General features: G+C 34.7%; 1 protein-coding gene across 2 annotated transcripts; it reads right to left on the minus strand.

Annotated features, from left to right (window-relative positions):
- Nucleotides 1-780: 780 nt before the first annotated feature.
- On the minus strand, nt 781-16,253 carry LOC125826088 (uncharacterized). 2 transcript variants are annotated; one of them, XM_049505388.1, is made up of 18 exons: nt 16,103-16,253; nt 15,731-15,958; nt 13,297-13,383; nt 12,926-13,015; nt 12,707-12,833; nt 12,511-12,611; nt 10,442-10,610; nt 10,084-10,205; nt 7,043-7,171; nt 6,871-6,969; nt 6,724-6,781; nt 6,564-6,639; nt 6,358-6,487; nt 5,404-5,561; nt 4,267-4,339; nt 3,805-3,999; nt 3,355-3,448; nt 781-1,864 (listed from the first exon to the last, which is right to left on the minus strand). In XM_049505388.1, the coding sequence occupies exons 1-18, from the start codon at nt 16,175-16,177 to the stop codon at nt 1,005-1,007; spliced, it is 2,871 nt and encodes a 956-aa protein (XP_049361345.1). In that variant the 5' UTR covers nt 16,178-16,253; the 3' UTR covers nt 781-1,004. The 2 variants fall into 2 exon arrangements, with proteins under 2 accessions (XP_049361345.1, XP_049361346.1); XM_049505389.1 differs by lacking the exons at nt 15,731-15,958; nt 16,103-16,253 and having other exon boundaries at nt 12,707-12,844.
- Between the last annotated feature and the right edge of the window lie 5,489 nt (nt 16,254-21,742).

Consider the following 21,742-nt stretch of genomic DNA (forward strand, 5'->3'; position numbering starts at 1 on the left):
CATGAACAAGTAAAGATAGAGAGAATAAGTACTACACCAACATAGTCGTTTGGTTAATGCATGCATCAACTTTGTATATTACTAATATTTTATTTGATACATTAGTTATGCACTCTATTAATAGTGTGTTATGTATTACTAGTAGCAAATTATAATTGAGGAACATGAAGTAAACGCTTTTTGAGATTTTTGTATTACTAAATACCTAGTTATTTGAGATTTTCCTAACAAAAATAATTCCATAGCATTCGTGACAAACAAAGAGGAACTTAACAGAGCATTCGTAAGTACTTATTTATCTTTAATCAAGAGGTCTCAGGATCATGGCTGATATCGGACCAGCTACACCTCAGGATGGTGGTGTTTTGTAGTCTGCTTCCCAAAATGTTTAGAAATTGTGAATTGTTAAAATGAACATTTATATCTTACAATAATACAAACAAGTGTGTTTTAGCTCTCTAGCCTCTAAAATGACTGTTGAACATTTTTATCATATTTGATTAGGGGTCACAAAAAAAAACTTTGTGATTCAACAACACTCTCAAATAGGTTTAAAATGTTACTATTTTGAAATTCAACATCAAATCTTTTAAACACGAATTTGAATGTCATTTTTATTGTTAAAAAATGTTTATCAATTACCCTACTAATTCAATTTGGATTGAGAGGAAGTCACATAGTTGAAAGCTGGAAATTATACACACATCCATATCTAACTTAAAACAAGGGATTTGAATTATTGTCATGTGTTTGATCATGAATTCATAAACACTAATAAAGTATGTAAAACTTCCCTACTAAGGTAAATATTATAACTTTCAGCTTGTATTGTCAAGTACAATGGTTGGTCCTGGATTCATAAACACTTATAAAGTAGGTAAAATTTCCCTACTATGGTAAATATTATAACTTTCAACTTGTATAGTCAAGTACATGATTTCTTTTATCTGAATGATCTCGTCATTATACATACACTTGCAACGACAAAAATTGAGTAAAATTTGTCAGTTAATCAGTGGTTTACCTATTCCCAACTGACTAGTAGATCCAGTCTCAACAAGTCTGGAGATTTCTTGTGGCACTGGAATGTTAAGCTCAGAACATATCAAGTGTATTATTTTCGCGGTCACAGTTCCAAATGACATCTTATTGAGAGTTACTGCCATTGCAAACTTATGCTCAATGTTGCAAAGACCAGTGGATCCACCAATACCTGAATGCCCAAAGCCAATAAGTTCCTCATTTGTTGAGTAACTCCTTTTGAATCCAAGCCCAAACATCCCATTGGGATAGGTCAAGTTTTCATATTCTCCAACTCCCATGAAAGCATCATGAAGTTTTGGGTTATGGAAGAGTTTGATATTCCGGTTATCACTTGACGTATCATCAATACTGCATCTATTGTCGCTGGGAATCTGGATGTAAACATTACCTTTGTCATCATGTCCAGAACTAATCTGAGTGGATGAATTGCTACTTTGAGTCTGTCCAGGACCATGATCATCTAAACCAGTTCTCTTTCGAGATTTTTGCTTCTTTACAGTCTGCTGAGAAGGGAACTTCGGAATGTGCGGGTGGCTTCCTAAGGTTGGCATGGAAGAATGATGTGGTGGAGGAACTTTCCCACCCTCAGCAAGTGCAGCATAATAGCGGGCCAGGGCACGAGCTGAGCAATGGCCATTCGCAGCAGGTATAATAGCACGGCGAGCATAGAGTGAGTTAAATATTGTAGGTAAAGTAGTTGCAAGTTGAGCCATCTGCTGCGGCTGGAAGGTGGTTGGAAGATCTGAACGGTTGCCGACATTTGACAACTTGGTGAGATCACTCATATCTATTGTAAGTGTTGCAAGTCGAGATTCCACACCTGCAATAGGGAATTTTAGGTTTGACTCTTACGTGGTAAAGGAACTGGTGAGCCTTTTGAGGGGGTAAAAAAACAAATTTTATACATGTAAGAATTAGGAGATTATTAATACGGAGAGACCTCATTCCTTGTAAATATGGGAAAGGTTTAGAATCCATAATTGTGAAATTAGAAATAGGAAAAACATTTTATTTCTTTGAGGATTACTTTCTTTTCCTTGTAACTTTTACTTGCAAACACTATTTAAACCTCAACATGCTTGAAGGGAATAATCAAGAAACTCATTCCTATAATCATCACTTCTTTTCTCATTCTTCACAGTATAGTTCAAGTTCAAAATCTGGTGCACGTTGCTGTTGGCGTACCCGTGATATTCTTATTATTATAGATGGCTGGGAGTTATTTGTAGATGCGTGTAGGCTTTCTACTATTTATACACAACCTGCATACAGAGGCTTTAATCTTACAACATTAAAAAATTATTAATCACCTCATCCAGAAAATGGAACTACTCTATTGACAGAGAAACTTGGGATTGAAAGAAACTAACTATAGATGACAAGACGGATGGAGAACCAAAATCTAAGTCTAATACGCGATCATGCTAATAATGATTATTAGGGGTGTGTCTAAGACCTTTGCTCTGTTTTTTTTACACAAAGATGAGTGCTATGGTTAAGGAGAATTCATTAGCTTACTCGTGGTGGTGCTGATTGATGTGCATCACTCAAGGGAAACAAGGAAGACTCAGGCAGATGTGACAGTTGCCTGGAGATCTGCGGCAATAATATTTCCTTCTCCTGAAGGTCGCAGGTCAATGCACACAGCGAGTGGTTTCTCACAGTTCTGGTACCATGTGCAGACAAACGAGGTGAAGAAATTGAAGGAATGCAAGACTAATGTCATACGTCTAAGTTCTTTCATATTCAATGTTATTTTAACTGCTTTGTCGGAAGCAGGATGGGGTTGGAAATTTTGAAAATTTAATGATCAGATTCATATGCTGGACTTATGTGCAGTTGAAGGTGCGTAACTGATCAGTAACCAACTCAAGTCTTGAGGGGCAGCTTATTTCCTCATCAAAAAATAAGCTGCCACTCCAAATTTGTGTGGTTACTGGCCAGTTAATGTGCACCATAAAGTACCCATAAGTCCAGCATGTTAATATCATCAATACTTCAACTGCAGCATATAAACATGGACAATTATTTTAGACCTTAGAATTTGATATGGTAGCTGTGATAAAGTAGAACATAGATAAAAGCAGTCGAAACTTTCATTGTTCAGAAGTATTAACTAAGGGATATAGTACATCCCGTGTGGTTAGAGTAGTTATCAACTGCCGAGGAGCCCAGAAACTATGACATATTGCTTTCTAAAATGTCAATCAGCACATAGCTAAAGAGATTGAATAAGCAAAAAAGACTCAATTGACAGCAAAAAGCAGCACCAGGAATAAGGAGATGCTAAAAAGTAGACACTGATCATACCTGGAGGGATTCCAACATAGAGCTCGCCATCAATCTTTAAAGGGCGAACAAAAACTTCTTCTAGGAGTTCTTGAAATCTTCTTCCTGATGCTCTCTGTATTGAGATGACAATAGATAAATGCCTCAAATCATGTCAAGATTTTAAAATATACTTGTAGACATATGTTTCTGTAAAGATACTCCACTACAAGAATTCATTTATAAATTCAAAAGAGGAGCCACTAAGAGCTACTGTCAGGATCTTTCTGCAACAAACCAATCCCCATACTCCTACCGTGACCATAAACATGGAGCATCGTTGGAAACTTCCCTTCAACATTTAAATTAAATATACTACAATAACATTTAAGCTTTGAATACTTCAGTTGATTCTTAGGGGTCATGACACAAATAATGAGCAAAACACTGCAGTCATAAAATTTTATCAGAAAACATGAAATGCAACATTACCTCAATAATGCCTCCACATAACCAGCCAAAAGACAAATAATGGTACAGCTGCTCATGACCTGGTGCAGTTTCTGGAGCAGACATGGCAATTCGCTTTAAACATTCATCCCAATCGGTCATCAAAAAAGGGTCTTCTTGGTTAATATCACTCATGGCACTATGTAAGCCAGAGGTATGGTTAAGAACATGATGAACCTGCCAAAATTAACATGCACCCAAAGTGACCTAGTTGGAATGTAAACAATAAATCACAAGGACTAAGAAATTGGTATTCTCAATTCTTGGTGTTGCTTTTTGCAAGTAAATTTGAATATTTTCTGAAAAAAGGAATAAGTTAACAGTTGACAGTGTTAACTTTACCATATGTTTCTTCTTTGATCATCCACTCACTAAGAGGGGTCAGAAACAATATTGTAGTAAAACAAAAAATTCTAATGAGGTTTATATCAGATCTTCATATACCTTTATTTGGTCTTTTCCATTTGATCCAAATTCAGGCCATATATTTGCAATATTGTCCTCAAGCTTCAGCTTTCTGTTAAGATAAAATGTTCTCAGTGGTTAATTGCAAAAGCTAAAATTTTGTATCATGAATAAAGCTAGAGCACAAACAAGCCACATTAAATGAAAGAGTAGAATTACAAGACAAGTATAGAAAAGATCAAAGGCATTATCAGATGAATCAAAGATATATCCACCTTGAAGCTCTTAAGTCTGAATCAGTATTTTTAAATGGAAGTATAAGTGAAGGTGTTTCCATACCAAGCAACGTGAGGTGCATACCATCTAAATTTTGATTTACCAGGAACCTGGCTTATAATGTAAGGGCATATCGATAAATAAACTCCCAGTGATGTGCATGTATGAAGAAATAATGACATGTCTCAATTGTAGGCAAACCTTAAAAATGAATTAACTTTCTTGGTAAGTGAAAAAATAAAGAGGTAAAAAGAGCTTCGAGACATTTAATGATCCTTGCAAGATCTTTCTAGGTCTAACCAATATTTCTCTTAAGCTATCTCATTAAAGAAAAATAATTACATTGAGCATAGAGCAGAATGGTGTTGCTATTTCCGTATGGGCGTTTCTTCTGCACCAACTACTCCAAGACTGGAGTACATGAACAATTTACAACGGCTTAACAGTTAACAAGGAATAAATCATGTGGATGGTACATAATTTTAAGATTCATAAATTCCTAAATAAAGCTTAAGATATTGCAAAAAACCATGTAGTACTACAGGAAAAAATTCTATCAATGCCAAAGGGGCAAGATGACAGAGAACACAAGCACAGAGATCACTGGTAGAAACATTACATCCTGACTAATAGCATCAGAAGAAAACGAAACTAATCGGCCACCATCTGAAAAAAGTAGTTAAATAATAGATAGCATTATGTATCAAGAAAATTTCATTATTTTTATTTTGTACCATAGCAGATTGATGGAGTATATGCCTTTATTTATTTCTTATTGGAGAAAATAGAAGACTCTTTGTTTCATTGGTTTAAATGATTTAGAAACTTCTGTATTTCATATCCAGAGGACAGAAAATCAGTACATCCAGAGAAGATATTGAAATTATTAGCATAACATACCCATTATCAACCAGCCAGTGCACCAGTCCAGCACAGATTCCCTTTGTTGCTGAAAAAACAGAGAATAAGCTATCGGGTTGGACTGGTCGGGGATCATATTTTCCAAGTACCCCAGCAGCAGTATCAATGATCACTTCTCCATCTTTGTAGGCACATACCTTAAAAACAGCAAACAATGAGCAAGCTCGAATCAGTGAGACCCAGGAACAAATCGCCAAATCCATAGACCAACTTAATTGGAGAGACATTTCTATATTAGAACATTTGGAAGCAGTATGACTAATCCATGCAGCTAGAATCATTAAATCACTTCATTAAAAGAAATGTGGAAAACAACAGCCTATTCTAAGTTGATAAGTCCCAACTCCCAATATAATATCAGAAACCCAAATGAAACATTGAATAAGAACCTAAACTTCTATAAGAGTTAAGAGTACATATCCGATTAATAGCACTACAGAGTTTGACAACAAATTATCCATTCCTATTCACTTAAAGAACTCTCAGATCAATTCAACAACTGCAATGACTAACTTATGTCCTTTTCTATCTGAAGCATCCACATGGCTCACACAGAAATTTCCAGTGCTCTTTTCACTCATCTCATCTCTCAGAATTGTAAGATGTCCCGTTGATATTCACAGTAACTGATTGCTCCATCTTCTGTATTTATTTTGTGCTTTCTCTTTTTCAAGGTACATCTTACTTATACACCAACCCCAAATTGGAAAGGTACCCCATACTCTCTGTTAAATTTTATTCTCTTTGACTGAGTGTTCAATCAAAGACTTATCTTGACTAAATACCATTTACTCTTTTGCTGCGACAAGAAATTGCATCCTACAGCACCAATAGTGTTGGCTGCCCCTGCAAGGAAGAGTTGTGTACAAAGCCATTGGGAAGGGGAGCAAGGTGGCAGGATAATCAGACTGCAAAGACATAGTAATTACGTACCTGGATTCCAAGTATTTTCTCAGCATTCCCAAGCTCAACCAAAAGCTGCCTTAGTTTGGCTTCAACATCAGAATGAATTGGGGTGTCATAGATCCATCGTGGATTCAAAGCTGGCCCTTTATTTAAGTTGCTGTACAAGTTGGCAAAATACTTAATGAGCAATGCATCCAGTGATATATGTAAAATAAGCACAAAACAGAACTAACCATTGGAGAACAGATTCAGCAAAAGGTCGCATGATATCTATATAGACTATGCGCACATTCATCGTTGCAGAAAGCCCTGAGAATCACCGACAACCACTGAGTCAGTTGTTTGCACTTAGATGATACAAAGAGGAGATAAAAGAGAACATTCATCACAAACCTCTAAGAAGATTAAGAACCCTCCCGAATATAACAATATCACTAGGAAAAGCATCAACCTGGAAAAAATTGTTAGCTGCTTCAGAATCATTAAAGTCGGCGGTTAATAATTCAGTCACTAGTGATTGAAAAAAAGTTATATGCTTACAGGATTAAAGCGCTTCACTTCCTTCTCATTGAGTTTCATCTTTTCTTGTATAACCTTGATATTTTTTAACCTTTGCTCAGATAACATTTTCATACTTTCCTACATCAAATTGAGAGATAAGTCAGACTAGGGAAATTGGATAGATATAACCAACTAAAAAGAGAAAGCTTACAAGAGCTTCATTTGCAGGCGTGGAAGAACGGAAGAACACAGAAGTAACCTCCATAGCCTGCTCCGGTACGTCAAGGCGAAACTTGAGTCCCATCTCTGCAAATGCAGCCAAAAGTGCTACATGGTCCCCCTGCATGAAGTGGTATCTCAATTTTTAAATCGTAAATTGGTAGAGAAACAATAACAACATTTTGTTGACTATATTAAACAAAAACATAAATTTGTCATTGGAATAGGAGAGGCAAACAGGTCTTCGACAAGATGTTACAGCTAAGTCTGAGAATAACAATGAGATGAGAAAACAGATATGGCTTGAATGATGTTATAATATATGCCTTATCCTTATAACTTTGTCCTGCAAGAGAGAAGATTATTGAACAGAAATACAACTAAGTAATGGGGCTCATAGATCTGTTAGCTGGATTTTAGCACTATGTACAATATAAATCAAACTATGACACAGATAGAAAGGTTTTAAGCAATTATCCTTTTTCTGATACCAGAATATCAGCAAGGGTAGAGGAAATAGGAGGCCCGGCTGGAAATTAGAATGTTGAATATTACTAAAAAGTTGACTGTTCACACTTGGTAAAAGACTAAAGGTTAACTGTTGACACACAGGCTGATACACGAGTATAGTGCTTGTGACGCTATGACGTGGTCACACTAAGGAGTTAATGTTGTTAGGTACTTGTCATGGCATATCAGAATAATACTTCTGAACCAGTTAACTGCTGTTAGGGCTCGCTTTGTTTCCCCCATATGAAAAATAATTGTAGCATAAAAGTCTACATTAGGAATAAAACTCTCCATAATTTGTAGATGAGGCAGTATCCTAGGTAGATCTGATTGGTGCTCTGTAACTGTTAGGATTTCAAAGTTGGATCTGCTGTCCTTTCTCTTAGTATTTATGGTTTTGGCACTATCCTAGTGCCTTTTTCTTTAACACTCAAGTTATCATTCTCAAAAAATATTAATACAACATTTGGATACCAATTTTGTGTTCCATATAAACAAAACTTGCATAACTTATATGGGAATTTTGTGCATTATTCAATGCAGGATAAACTTTGGAATAAGAAAACGTTTCCTAGACATGGATAAGAGCACCTACAATGATTTAAAGAGATAACCTCACGTAATGTGCCTTATTTTCGTAAAAAAGAGATGAAAATTGTAATAAAGTATGAGATATTTATAATCTGCGCTATGAAGTTTTTTAAACTAAAAAAACGTGTACATATATACTGACTACTAAAGGTAATTCTTAACATTTGTATTGTTCTCTGCATAGTAATTTCCGTATTAGTTATTGCATAATTGTTCTTAAATTATCCACATAACCATCATATATTACAGTCCTGCATAATTAGACCGTGAACCAAACGACTCCCAAGTGAAACCTTCTATACCATGTTTCCATTACCAGCTGTCTTAATTTCGGAGTATCTTTCATCTGTTGCATGAATCATGCAAGTTGAAGAGTTGGGCCATGGGCCCAGATCTCAATACAGGGTCCAAAAGGTAATTGCAATCTTCTTTATTCCTGAAAATGCCATTAGATTGGAAGATATTCCTTCTCATTGCTACAATGTGCTTCCTTCTTGTTCAGCTAAAGCTCCTCTTGCTGTTCCAATATTCATTTATGTTTCAACCTTAATGACAGAGAATTAGCTTGCCCTCGTTTTGACTTCCATCAATATCATTATATCATCCATTAGTTAATCTGAGGTCTTCCACTGAAAAGTTGTTCACAATGTTAGAGGAATTCCCTTTTGAACACCTTTTCTTCAAATTTGAAGGAATTTGAGAAGTTCCTCTCATCTTCCACTTGGACGGCAAAGGTTACTTGTGCATTCACGCATTTACGTGGTCCTTATCGCTTCAGACTTAACAATACTGACCTGATACAGTAGAAAAAATCTTACAATCTAGAAGTCCTCACTATCTTAGTATGTGATAGGAGAGCAAGGAGATTGCTTCTCGTTTTTATTCATGTTGTTCATTTACAACAGAACTCTAACAGTATTTGGTAGCTGCAGAAGACACTGTTGTTTCATTTTCACTACACGAGTTTAGACATTACACTGGCGGATAGGTTCCCTGTGCATTCACGCATTTACGTGGTCCTTGTAGCTTCAGGCTTAACACAACCGACCTGATACAGTAGAAAAAACCTTACAATCTAGAAGTCCTCACAATCTTAGTATGTGATAACTGATAGGAAAGCAAGGAGATTGCTTCTCGTTTTTATTCATGTTGTTCATTTACAACAGAACTCTAACAGTATTTAGAAGCTGCAGAAGACACTGTTGTTTCATTTTCACTACATGAGTTTAGAGATTACACTGGGGGATTGATAAAAAAATTAAGGTTAAATTCTATGTAGAGTTGATCTACTGGCTTTCATTTGTTTACTAGGGTAGAGTGTGTAGTCAGGATCACACCATGATTGTTTCATTTGCCCTACCGCCTCCTATGAGCAGTTTGTATGTCCTATAAGTAGTGTAAAGCAATATTTCACTGACCAAATCAAAGAATACACAATTTGCTGTCCCTCTATTTAAGGGCCTCCTAATTTTCAGAACTTTTGAATACTTGTATCAGGGCCCACACAACTCTAGAGTCTGTGTCTCAGCTATGATCTCAAAACCAATATGTGCCTTCTCCTCTATGCAAAATTGTCTTTTTTGTGGTGCAAGTGGATAGGCCTATATGTGTGTGTTTCATGTTCAAGGCATCCTTGCTAATATGATGATCTAGATATGCATAAAATATGTTACATTGGTATGTGTGAGTATCAATTCTTATTCTTCCCTGTGCCTGGTATCTTCGACAAAACTTTATTAGGTAATAATTCTCTTGACCATGTTTTAAATAATTTGCAAAAAGATAAACTAATATGAATTGGTCATGAAGTATGACAGCAATTAGCCAGATAGAGCCTCGATGACATGCCTGAACGATAAATTCATAAATTCATTAAATACATCATTACAAGTATATACAGTCCTCATTGGATGTTAAAGGAACAGGACAAACCTCGGCAGCTGCCAGAAACATCTTCGCAAGAGCTTGTTTCAAGGAGCTTGAAAGTAGCTTTGTGAGTCCAAAATCCAACAAAATTGGGCGATGAGGTGGTTCCTTGCTCACCAGAAAATTTCCTATTTTTGACAACCCAAGAGAATTTTCAACAGAGTGAAACATATTAAGAGTTGGAAACATGTATTCAGCGTAATTAGCAGGAAGAAATGTTGTAGCTTTGGTAGAATCGTAGTGACCAAAAAAGAAGGAAGTCTGGACAGGCAGCATAGCAACAAAAACACATCAGACATGTCGAAATAATTAATGAAAAGACAGTGACTCATCCATAGTGAGCTAAAAATGAATGGAGGTGTACCTGGATGAGGGTCTCCATTAAAAAATCCATCAACATAAATTTGGTGTGCATATGCACGTGTAATTTCTTCAACAAGTTTTTGCTTATCTACTCCCAAGGCTTGAAGTGATTCAGAGTCATTCAGACGAACACCATCCATATACTCAAGTATGAGCACCTTTTCGGTAGACTGAAATTTCAAGCAATCCAATATAAACATGTTATGGATGGATAAAAGCAACACGGAATGAAGTAATAAAGCAAGGTGACTGCTCCCAGACTTTCGTAGTTTATGCAAGTACCAGCATGAAACCGTTATATCAATAAAACTACCTTACCTTATCATTGAAAAAGAATGTTACTGGAAAAAGGAAGAATACATGGACAGAAGTAACGGATGAGAGATTCAAGTGATTGAAGCCTAAAACTTGGCCTACACCTTTCTGAAGTAATCCAAAAACTAATACGTAATAAATACCATAAACTAGTTCAGCATCTTTTTGGGTGAAAAGGTAAGCAACCATTATATTAATAAATAAAGCGGCCTGGCACTAGCCAAGAAAAGAAAGTAGATATTTACGGAAGCCAGAAAAATTATGAAACTATTTATATGCATTTCGAAAAGATGGATCTTTGGAAACAATTCTGCCATGGAAATATAACAACTGGGGAAATATTATAAGAGGCAATCAGAAACTTTTCTCATATGGCCTTAAACGACAAAATCAAGCTGCAAATGTAAATATAACGGATATAAAAAGATTTATATTCAATTAAAGGTTGAAACAAGTGAAAGTAAATATACTGCAGAAGACATGTCATGTCAAGATCAAAATAGTATAAGCAGGTGACTGAGTTGATAAGAATATAAATGTGGAATGGAAGGGGGGAGCGGGGTCTCTTCAATAAATTCCTCCTCACGCCTAATTCTTCTACTCGTGATCATTCTTCCACAGATTTTTAATGAACTTTTCACTTATTTTCCTTTCCGGACTAGATGAATTTGTCATTTAAATGTTGTTGTTCCTGCTCCCTCTCTGTTAAAGGAAGGCCTGTTGAATCCCAAGGATACACCTAGTCCGACGAAATGTTCTTAACATGCCTCAAGATACAAAATTTCCGTGTAATTTCCAACAATTAAAGTATTTAAATAAACTGATTCTGTACTATTAAACTGTCTGAATAATTAAAAGAGCAATTAAATAAACTGACTTTTTTACTCTTAAACAAACTTTATACAGTATTTGCATAAACACTAATAAAATGGTATCAAATAAACTGATTTTTTTATTATTAACAAACAGGGAAAAAAACTAGAAATCTTCATAAAAGACCCAGCAATGGCTGCAGCCAGCACTGAAGAAGACGCAGACACAACAGCAGAACCAAAAAGAAAATAAAGAAAGACAACCTCTGGCTGTTAGGTCACTGATCAAGTGTCTAATTGTCCCACTAAGGTCAGGGGTATGTTGTTTCGGTTATCAAAAAAAGGAAGAAGAAGAAGAAGAAAGCAGCAAGAACTTCTTTTGTCTAAAAATGTCTGTTCCTGTCTTTTTCTTCTGCAAATACACTTTTAAAATAATAAATAAATAAAAACGATCACTTTAGGGCTTCATCGCTTTGCGTTTATTTGACTGAAGTGGTAGCTTCTTCAATCTCACACTGAAGAAACGCTACACCCTCACTTTGCTTCACTTCATCGCCTCAAGTGACAAAGCGCTTATTAATTGCAACACTGGATGCAATGAACACTACAGCCCACCAAGAACTTTTGCAAGATCCTTACAACTACTACGTCTCATTCCCAAACAAGTTGGTAAAATCACTCCTAAATCATCCATATGAAGCTTGGTGAAGTCCCTCTTACTGTTAAGAGAGAGATGCTTTCTTCTAGGATAGATTTGATGTAACAACTCTCTACATGTTGCTATATATTACTACTTAAGGGAATAGAGTTCCGCTCCCTAGTAGTTTTATCAATACCATCAAATCTATAAAGCATTCAAGTAGGAAAAATTACAAGAAACTACAGCTCCTAAAAAGTCACAGAATAGTCGCTTAGATAACTTCTACATACTAGAGGAACGTACTTGAATGACTTCAGGAATTAGTACATCCACATGATTAGCAGGCTTACTATCATCACATCTTTTGTTACAATGGAGATTTCTTGAGACCTTTCGGGTGTTCTCTGCCAAAACCAGAAGAGAAAAGCTTAACAAACATGATACAGAAGAAAGCAGTGTTGAAACATTAAGTAAATCAATTTGACTACTTGAAGAATACCAGCCTCATGATTGAAATCTAGTTCCTTAGGTGATTCGTTGCACCATTCATCTATCATGGGGTGGAAATTATATTGTGGTTCTGCCCATGCTATCCAATCAACTATTGACTTGGCATTTTTCAGGTCCTGAAAAAGAACTTGCGTAAATGAAACTATTCCTTTTCAGTACCTCTATATTCACACAGCAAAAAAAAATCGTTGGCTCTAGTATAAACAACCTCCAGTATAACTGCTTTTATGCCATCATGCTGAACTTTGACAACAACTTCCTGGCCATCACTAAAAGTTGCACGATGAACTTGAGCTATCTGTGGAAAGGTAATGTTGAAAGTAATTAGAATAATTTAAGTCTCATGTAATGAACAAAGGAAAACTAAAAAGCTAATGTTAGGACCACCATTGTTTTTTATAGCTCGCACCAACTTCCTCTATTATATCCCACATCTATGGGTACTTCTAATATAACTGAAAGAAATAACTATATATATCACTATCAAGGTAGGAAAGCAGTGGCTGAATTACTGCTAAACTGCCTAGTTGGAAATCCTTGTTTCCACTCTGTGCCTAGCTTTTTAGTTCAGACACTTACTGAGGCAGTTGCCAGAGGAACTTTGTCAAAATCCAAGAATAGATCATCCATGGTCTTCCCCAGCTCTTTTTCTATGGTTTTGCATACCTGGGAAATACAATACATTCAATTAGTAACATTTTATCTGATTAATTTTAGATATTCCTTTTATATATCTGATGAATATTAGATATTCTTTCTATCAGTCTGGTGAATGTTTAAATATTCACACAGCATAAACATGAGTTCAACTTCTGCAGATGTCTTGTATGATTTTAGTAAAAAATATATAGAGATATACAATACTCTAAGAGCAAAGAAATCTAAATAATTTCCTGCTAAAGCAAATTTGGCATCCCAAGATAGAAATGACAATCTGAATGATATAGGAGATAAGTAGAGAAACAAATATTTAAGGGATTTAAAAGGGGCCACTAAAATGTAAAGCCCTAATGCTTACTGGACACTAAGAGTTCCCTTAGGACCAAGCTAGATCTTTTCTACTGAGCTACTTTTGACATCGTTCTGTCTTGCAAGGACAGTTCAAGAGCGATAATTGTCCCTAATAAGCGGATGATAAACTGGTGCTTTTCACTCCACTATGGCATACAGGTTTTTCCATATTTCTGCCTTCACAGAGCAAAGGAAGGCCATCTTCTTGTAATTGACGAATTGTCGTCTCCCACAATCATTTTCAGTTCCTCTAAAACTTTCACTTCCAATCAAACGTGGACACTGGATGACAAGTGTGTAAGTGATTACAAAGTTGAGCTATAAAACCACATGGAGCAGTAGATTGTTTTTCTCAGTAGGTTTCGGCTAGGGAGGAGGGGTTCTGAAGAAGAGGGCATATAGGAAAACAAAGGGATAATTACATCAAATGACCATTCGGTCAATTTGATTACCAAAAAAATGGCCAATTTCTTCTCCACCTTCATAGTCGCCGCCAGTTTCTTCTTCCAGTTGTTCTTCTTCTTCTTCTTCTTCTTCCTGTTCTTCTTCTTCCAGTTTTTTCTTCTTCTTTATAAAAATTCGATGTACCGCAAACGTGAATTGTTTCGAGTGAATTATATATCAAAAAACTCAAAACATCAAGAGGATTTCATATCTAAATTTTGGGATTGTTTAGAGGTGATTTTGAGTTGATCGATATTGAATAGGTGTATACTTCATGTATACTCAGTGTATATTTCATGTATAGTTAAGCTATATTCAGTTTTTGAGTGTATCATAATGTATAGTCAGTGTATAACTTATGTATACGTAAGCTATATTGTATAGTCAGTGTATACTTTCTATAACTTTTGGCAAGCTATATTGTATAGTCATTGTATATTTCCTATGATTTTTGGCTATTTTTTATGTAAATAAAGCATGGCTATATTTGTTGTAAACTAATTACTTTATTGTATATATTTGAAACTACCCTGAACACAAAATTGAGGTTTTCGGATAGAAAAGTATCCTGTGAAAATATGTTAATCACTGAAAAGAGGAGGAATCATGTCTAAATATTAAAACAAGATAATTATTTCCAAAAAATACTTACTATACATGCAAAATTCCAGGCAACATAGAATAGATTTCCCTGTGCAGACCTTTGGTTCTCCCACTTACATCAGAGATGCGCCAGAGTATGAATCGTAAGTAAATGAATTCATGGGAGTTATTAGCATATCTTTTCACATCGACTTAACCTGAGTTGCTTCGATGATTAATAGCTAACTTGGTCTTCTTGGTCATGTTATAAAAAGCCCAATCAAAAGATCACTTTAAATATGATCAAACACAGCCTCCACTCTTTTACAGTTGTCTCTCCTCTATCTCCTACCAATCGCACCCTCTCAGACACACAACAAACAGAACACATGAGTTAGGATGTGCAAACCACTTTTTTTTATGCAAAAGAATCTTAAGAGAACCTTCATGATGTTTCTCAATTCTCAACGGATCAACCACAAGAAGATATTCAGGTTATCATTCATATATTCCTCATATGAGAACATTTCATGAAACTGCACATCCATAAAACTAACTCAAATCTCAATGTACAAATCATTAAACTGGAGACCCGCTATCACCCCACCCCTCTTCCAAACCCCAACAGAAAAGAACCCCTCAAATAGAGTGCAAGGAGAAAACAAATGAATGAAGGAGGAATGCCTGAAAAGGAGGAAAGAAAACCTATAACTTTGACTCGTCAAATCCAAATCACCAATTAAAGCTCTCTGAATCATCAATGCAAATAAGCTGAGAGAACCACAAAACTAACACCTCCATGTCGAATGCATAAGATACAAATAATTAATTTCAAGAGATTACAAATGGTTCCTGAAAATGTATTTTCTCTAGATGATAACAGTTCTAGCAAATGACTAAAATAAAGAATGCAATCACTAGCAAAAGGATTGTTATTGCAAACAACCCATTGTTGAAAATCCTTAGGTAAAGTTACCTCTTTTAAAGAGCGGGGAGGAAGAGAGTCCTGTAATTGCTTCAAAAGGTGTGTATAAGCCTCTGGCAGTACATCAGCACGTGTGGATAGGTACTGTCCAAGTTTCACCCACAAACCTTCTAGCTCTACTATTAAATTAAGAACACGCTTAGCATTGCGTTCATGAGCTTTCTCCCATAGAGAAGCTATCTTTAACTTGTTTGCCCATTTTTCTCGCTGCTGTAAAGCCTTCACATCACACAATAGTGTTCATAAGTTTTTCAGTCTGCTTAGTAAAAGGAAATAAGATGACAAAAGCCAGTTTGTCATCTTTTAACTTTCAGATATGACATTAGCATTAGTAACCTAGCAGCTACGCAACATAAATCATACCTTGTAATCAAAGTAAATGATAAGGGCTACAGCAAAAACTTTCACACGCCTCTTATAGATGTTTCCCCATCCCATTGATTGTATCCTGGTTGAGAAATGTATTTCTATCTAAGAATATAGATCTGCAAGAAGAGAGACTAAAGCAACTAAGAAAGTGTTATTTTGGAAAAAAATATGAGTCCTATCATCTTGCTAAATTAGCATGAACAATGGCAGTTAAAGGATCCAAAAGCAGTTATGAAGACCTCGGTCCCGAAATAATGGCTCAATGGCAAGCTAACAGACTATAAACAGTTAGGAAGACTTTAGTTCAGAAATACTTGCTTAATGGTAAACAAACAGAATATATGTTAGTCTGATGACTATCAATATAGTGTCAATAGTGGGAGGTACATCAAAATATAGCAACCCCTCTCCCAACCCAATCAAGAAAAGAAAAAGCAAGAAGAAACAAGTAACAGATTGGCATGCAGAAAAGTAAAACGAATAATCTCCTAAGAACAAAACCTTAGTTTACACATATTCTTTCCGATAGGTATTGACACACATACTTAAACCAGATTACTCATACCTGTGGTGTCATTTGGTAAAAGACCAATCCATAGTAAAGGAGTAATTGCAAGTAAATGTTTTCTTGCAGATATGAGAATAATCATAATGCAGGTACCCCCTCCATTTTCTTCCATAAGACACTCTTTCCTTTTTTATTCTTTTCCAAAGACTGGTTTTCTATATTTATGAACTACTTAATCTTACCATTTTCATTTTTCCTTTAATGGCATGCTATTACAGAAAAATGGCATATAGATGTCACTAAATATTAAGGGTATTTTTGGTGTGTAATACATATTCAGCTCATGTCAAAAAAAAATCTTTTTTATTTTCCATGTAAAGGGAACACGCTCGCACATGCACAAAACCTTATTGTTGCTTCTGTAGCCAGTGTTGTTAAAAGCTTGCTTTAAGTGCTTAGGCCCTAAAGTTCACTGCTGCATATATAGATTGCTTCAATTCGCCAAAGCCGCACTTTAGTGCAAGCAACAAGCATTGAGGCGAGAGCCTCATTGATCACAGGCTCTACGTTAGAGAGAGCAACACCAAACATTAAATACAGTTCAATGTGGGAATGGGACGCACATCACAAGCTCGAATCGTACCACTGAAAAGTAACCTAATATTTAAGTGAGAAAAGGGTACATGGACACGCCCATACTCCTCCGAGTTTCTAACCTGTGGACCAACTAGGGTTGGCCAGCTAATTCACAAGGAATTTTTCGGTTATAAAAAGAAGATCAACATAGCTGTAAAATTAGTATATCAATTGTTAAGAAAACATCCTTAATAAATATGCCAATGAGTAGGAACAAAATTTAGGAGAATAAAAACTTAAAATTGGGTCTTGGCATTAAAAACATAAATTTAAACAGTTTTCAAAATTAAGTGATTACTTTTGCTTCATTTCTTTCCTTCCACTGCTTTTAGTACTCTCCTTATTTGTGCCTTTATCAACTAAACGGGTGTTTTAGTTGTACCTTCTTCTTAGAACCCCAACAGACACTCCACACTGACAACACCTTTTTCATAAAAGCAAATATTTTGATTAATATATATTGGGAAAGGACCCTGCATATATAGTGTAAACAAGAAACAAATACACCTATAAGTGGACATATCCTTTACAGAAACCATCCAACCATCAATACTTACCGGGACAATATCGGCATATATTATATGTACTATGTACTCCACAACTATACGAAGAATGAAGATTTTCCAGTAACATCTATACAGTTACAAGAGTTACCAATTCCTCCAAATATTCTTCTATTTATCTCCTTCAACATTGTTCACATGAGCGGCAAAGGAATGACCTCACCTGACTTTATTATTTTCTTCTTTTTTTCCTTTTCTTCTTGATAAAGGGCTTTCATTTCTATGTCTTTTCCTGCCGCAGCAATAGCCTATGTAAAACTTGTTAGGGTTTTACCCTGATTTTCTTAACTTATTTGAAGTTTATTTTTTCCTAAAAGAAAAGACAAAACATTACCATAATGTTTTTATTTTTCCTGAAAGGAAAATATAATATTCTTCCATATTTGAGTTATTCTTTTCTTGGAATAAAAGTTTGGAACTCTATAAATTGAAGACCATCTTCTCATATAAAAAACACAATAGGATCCACAATGTAGTCGTTTAAAAACTCTGTTTATGGGGAGATTTAATCTCTCTACAGTTTTTTTTTCTTTATATTAGTTTTCATATAATAATATTAGTTTTTGGTATAAGTATTTGTCATCTAATTTATCAATCATATGATTTGCAAATTATAAGCTTCCGCATCACGCCCTAATCACCTTCAGAACCCAACAAAACTATACTACTTCTTGACTGATATGATTCATTTCCCTCAAATTCTCTAATTTAATTATGGTAATCACTTAAGTAAAGGTCATATTATAAGCACCTCGAAGTTACAACTGTAACGAAGTCCCACTGTAACTTGAGAAAGGAGAGTTTACATGCTCTTAGCCTCATTCAAGGTAAAATGCTGCTGAAGAATGGAGAAATATATGTGAATGACATCTTTGATTCAGCCAAGCATGACACTGACACTGAAATTAGAATAGTACCTTTCTATTTCTCTGTATTTTATATTAGTGTTGTATCAAATTTGTCTTTCAGTTCCCCCATTTAACTACAGCCTATGACCTAATAATTGTAGAACTCAAAATGAACAATTGCAGTTCCCATCTGTCCAAACCTAGGTTGATAGAGTTACCCAGTACCTATGTTAGGAGAGGTAGAAAGTACCCGTGGAATGCACGCAAGCTAACCAAGACACCACGGTTATCAATAAAAATGAAGACTTTCAGCATGTAAGTTCTCTTAAGTCAGAAAAGTTTAGGTACAAAATACACTTAAGCAGTCACAAGTGCTAAGTTGACATGCAAGTTTTGTCCTTTGCTTCCAAACAACAAGAAAGGCATAAAGGAATGCTACAACACGTCAAATCCTCTAGTTAAAAACAAATTACTTAACAAAACAACCAAATTTCACTATAAACATCAATAACAACCAAAGAAAACAAAATCCAACCTTTCCAGAGAATTCCAGATTATAAATGAACTTGCATTTATAAAAATTAGCAAAACATTTCCTTTACTCTTTCTACTACATACAATTAACAACAGTACTACTACATAAACAGATTAATTTGATCAAACACCAATTACCCATAAAATTAACTAGTACAAACACAAAAAAAAACCACCTGGGAAATAAATAATCCAAATCTTCAAAAAAAAAAAACTCAATTTTCATATGATAAGAACAACACTAATATTGAATTTCGCAAGGAAAACCTGGTTAGATCGAAAGAGAGTCTCGATTGAACGCAAAATTTGGGGAAAATTTAGCGGAATTTGAAGAGGAAAAGACGGAAATTCTTGGGGAAGCACGAGGTCGACGTCGTTTACGAAGAAAAAATCTATAGATGCCTCTAAATAGGCTTCACTTTCGGTTAACGCTATTTGGCTCTCACCAGCTTCCGACACTGATATCTATTTAATTGTTGTAGTAATTTTCAAAGCATATACATAACTGTTTTTTTCTTGTAAATAATAAAATATGACTTCACATTTGAATAATAGTAGCACGTTTATTTGAAAAAAGTACTTTTTTTTTATTTGGTCCACGATTATAAATATCTCAAAAAAAACTCACTCATTATGAGAAATTATATATGGCAAGAATTTGGCGTAGATTATTAGTTTCATTTCTAAATTATTGAGAATTTTAAAAATATTTATCTTCTTAATTAACTAAATTTAGATACACATTTGATTTGTCACATGACGTAGCAAGTCGTCTCAAACTTTTTTATAAGCATGTGGCTCTCAATAAAAAGTAGAGAGAAGTGTTAGTTACACCCCTAAATTTCTCTATTCTCATAGCAGAACACAATAGAATCCTAGCGAGTTTTGTTTATGGGAAATTTTTTCTTTACAATTTTTATGTTTATTTATTAGTTTTAAATTATGTAGGTCAATTGGTATCATATAATAATATTATGTCTTTTCGTATAGTTTTGTAGGATTTGCAATTGTAAGCTTCCGCATGACGCCCTATTCACTTTCAAACCCAACATATGTAAGTTCATTAGTCAAGTAAAATGTTGTATTTAAGGTTGTCAATAATTCGGAAATTAATAATTTTCGCCGAATTTAAAAGTATTTTTGACTTCTCTCAATTTTTAAAATAAAATAATAAAAATATTCAATTGAATTTATCATTAGAACATAATTGATATGATAACACTAATTGATTTTTTTATGTCATATAGATTGAAATCAGGAGATAAAATAAAATTTAAAAAGACATATATTTTACTACCGACATACACACAAATTAAAATGATCTTTATCACTTCTTTTGAATATAACTATTATGTGTTTTTTGTTTGGTTCCGAATATATTATGTGTATTTGCAAAAAGTATTGATTTGATATAATATAAAAGAACAATATAAATTGTCAAAGTTGAAAAATCATCTTTAAATCATTTGATGTTTACAAGTCCGAATTAAAGAAACTATAAATGACTGAAAAGTATTGTTAGGATATGTGGAATAATAATCACCAAAGACTCAACTTAGCTTATTAGTCAAATTAACTCAAATAATGATTTTATTTTAATATTAATATAATTTTGATATTTTCTCTATCAGAATCATTATTTATTTCTTTTTTGTTGTTGTTGTTCACAGGAAACTAAATGAAGAACCAGTAATAATTAGGGAAAATACATAAAAAACCCTCTGAACTTGGCACGAAAATTTACTGTAGTACTTAAACTACACGGGTGTTTATATACCCCCCTTAACATCTTTTATGTGAATTATTTTCAACCCTCCGAACATCAACCCAGTTGAAGGTTGGGCATTGTTACACACGCGCGTTTTCATTGGTCCACGTCACAAAGGGTTTTAAAAATATCTTACCCGTTTTATATAACCCACCCGTTCCCAAAATACAACCCAACCTTTTTTAAACAAATATCCCTAAATCTCTCTCAAATCTAAAGACCTAATCTAAAGAATAACAAGTCATTAGCGTGAAGGATTTGCTGAGTTTAGGATTTTCGTGAAGAAACAAAGGATTTGTGTGAAGAAACAAAGTTTCCAGGTTAGTAATCTTCGTTTAGATGATTGTAACATTTGATCGAGTTTAGGATTTTCGTAAAGCTTAGTTTTTTTTTATCTTTTTAGTTTGACGATGGATGTGTACGTTAGATTTCACCATGGTGGAAAACTACAACAAAAACCTCGTATTAAGTATGAAGGAGGTATTGTCACTGATTGTTTTGATGTAGATGTTGATAAATTGTCCTACTTTGAATTTGTTGATATAGTTAAAGAAATTGGCTATAATTGTTCTGCTTGTGTTGTTTATATTAAACCACATAAATGTCGACGTGTTGTTGAAGTTAAAAGTGATAGGAATATTATGGATATTGTACATAAATTAAAAAATGGAGATATTGTTAAACTTTATGTGACTCATTTAGTTGAAGAAGCTGTTGTGCCCCCCCCCCCCCCTTCCGAAATTGGATATCTAAATGATGTGGGTGGGGAATCTAATA

Source organism: Solanum verrucosum, unplaced genomic scaffold (genome assembly GCF_900185275.1).
Source record: "Solanum verrucosum unplaced genomic scaffold, falcon-dt-bn FXZP01000060.1, whole genome shotgun sequence".
Taxonomy (NCBI): Eukaryota; Viridiplantae; Streptophyta; class Magnoliopsida; order Solanales; family Solanaceae; genus Solanum; species Solanum verrucosum.

Coding starts and splice junctions, on each gene's coding strand:
- LOC125826088 (XM_049505388.1), bottom strand. CDS start 16,177: ATGGGATGGGGAAACATCTATAAGAGGCGTGTGAAAGTTTTTGCTGTA. Junction 12,834..12,925: donor TAAAAGCAGTTATACTGGAG/GTTGTTTATACT, acceptor GTTCTTTTTCAG/GACCTGAAAAATGCCAAGTC. Junction 10,611..12,510: donor TAATTCCTGAAGTCATTCAA/GTACGTTCCTCT, acceptor TTGAAATTTCAG/TCTACCGAAAAGGTGCTCAT.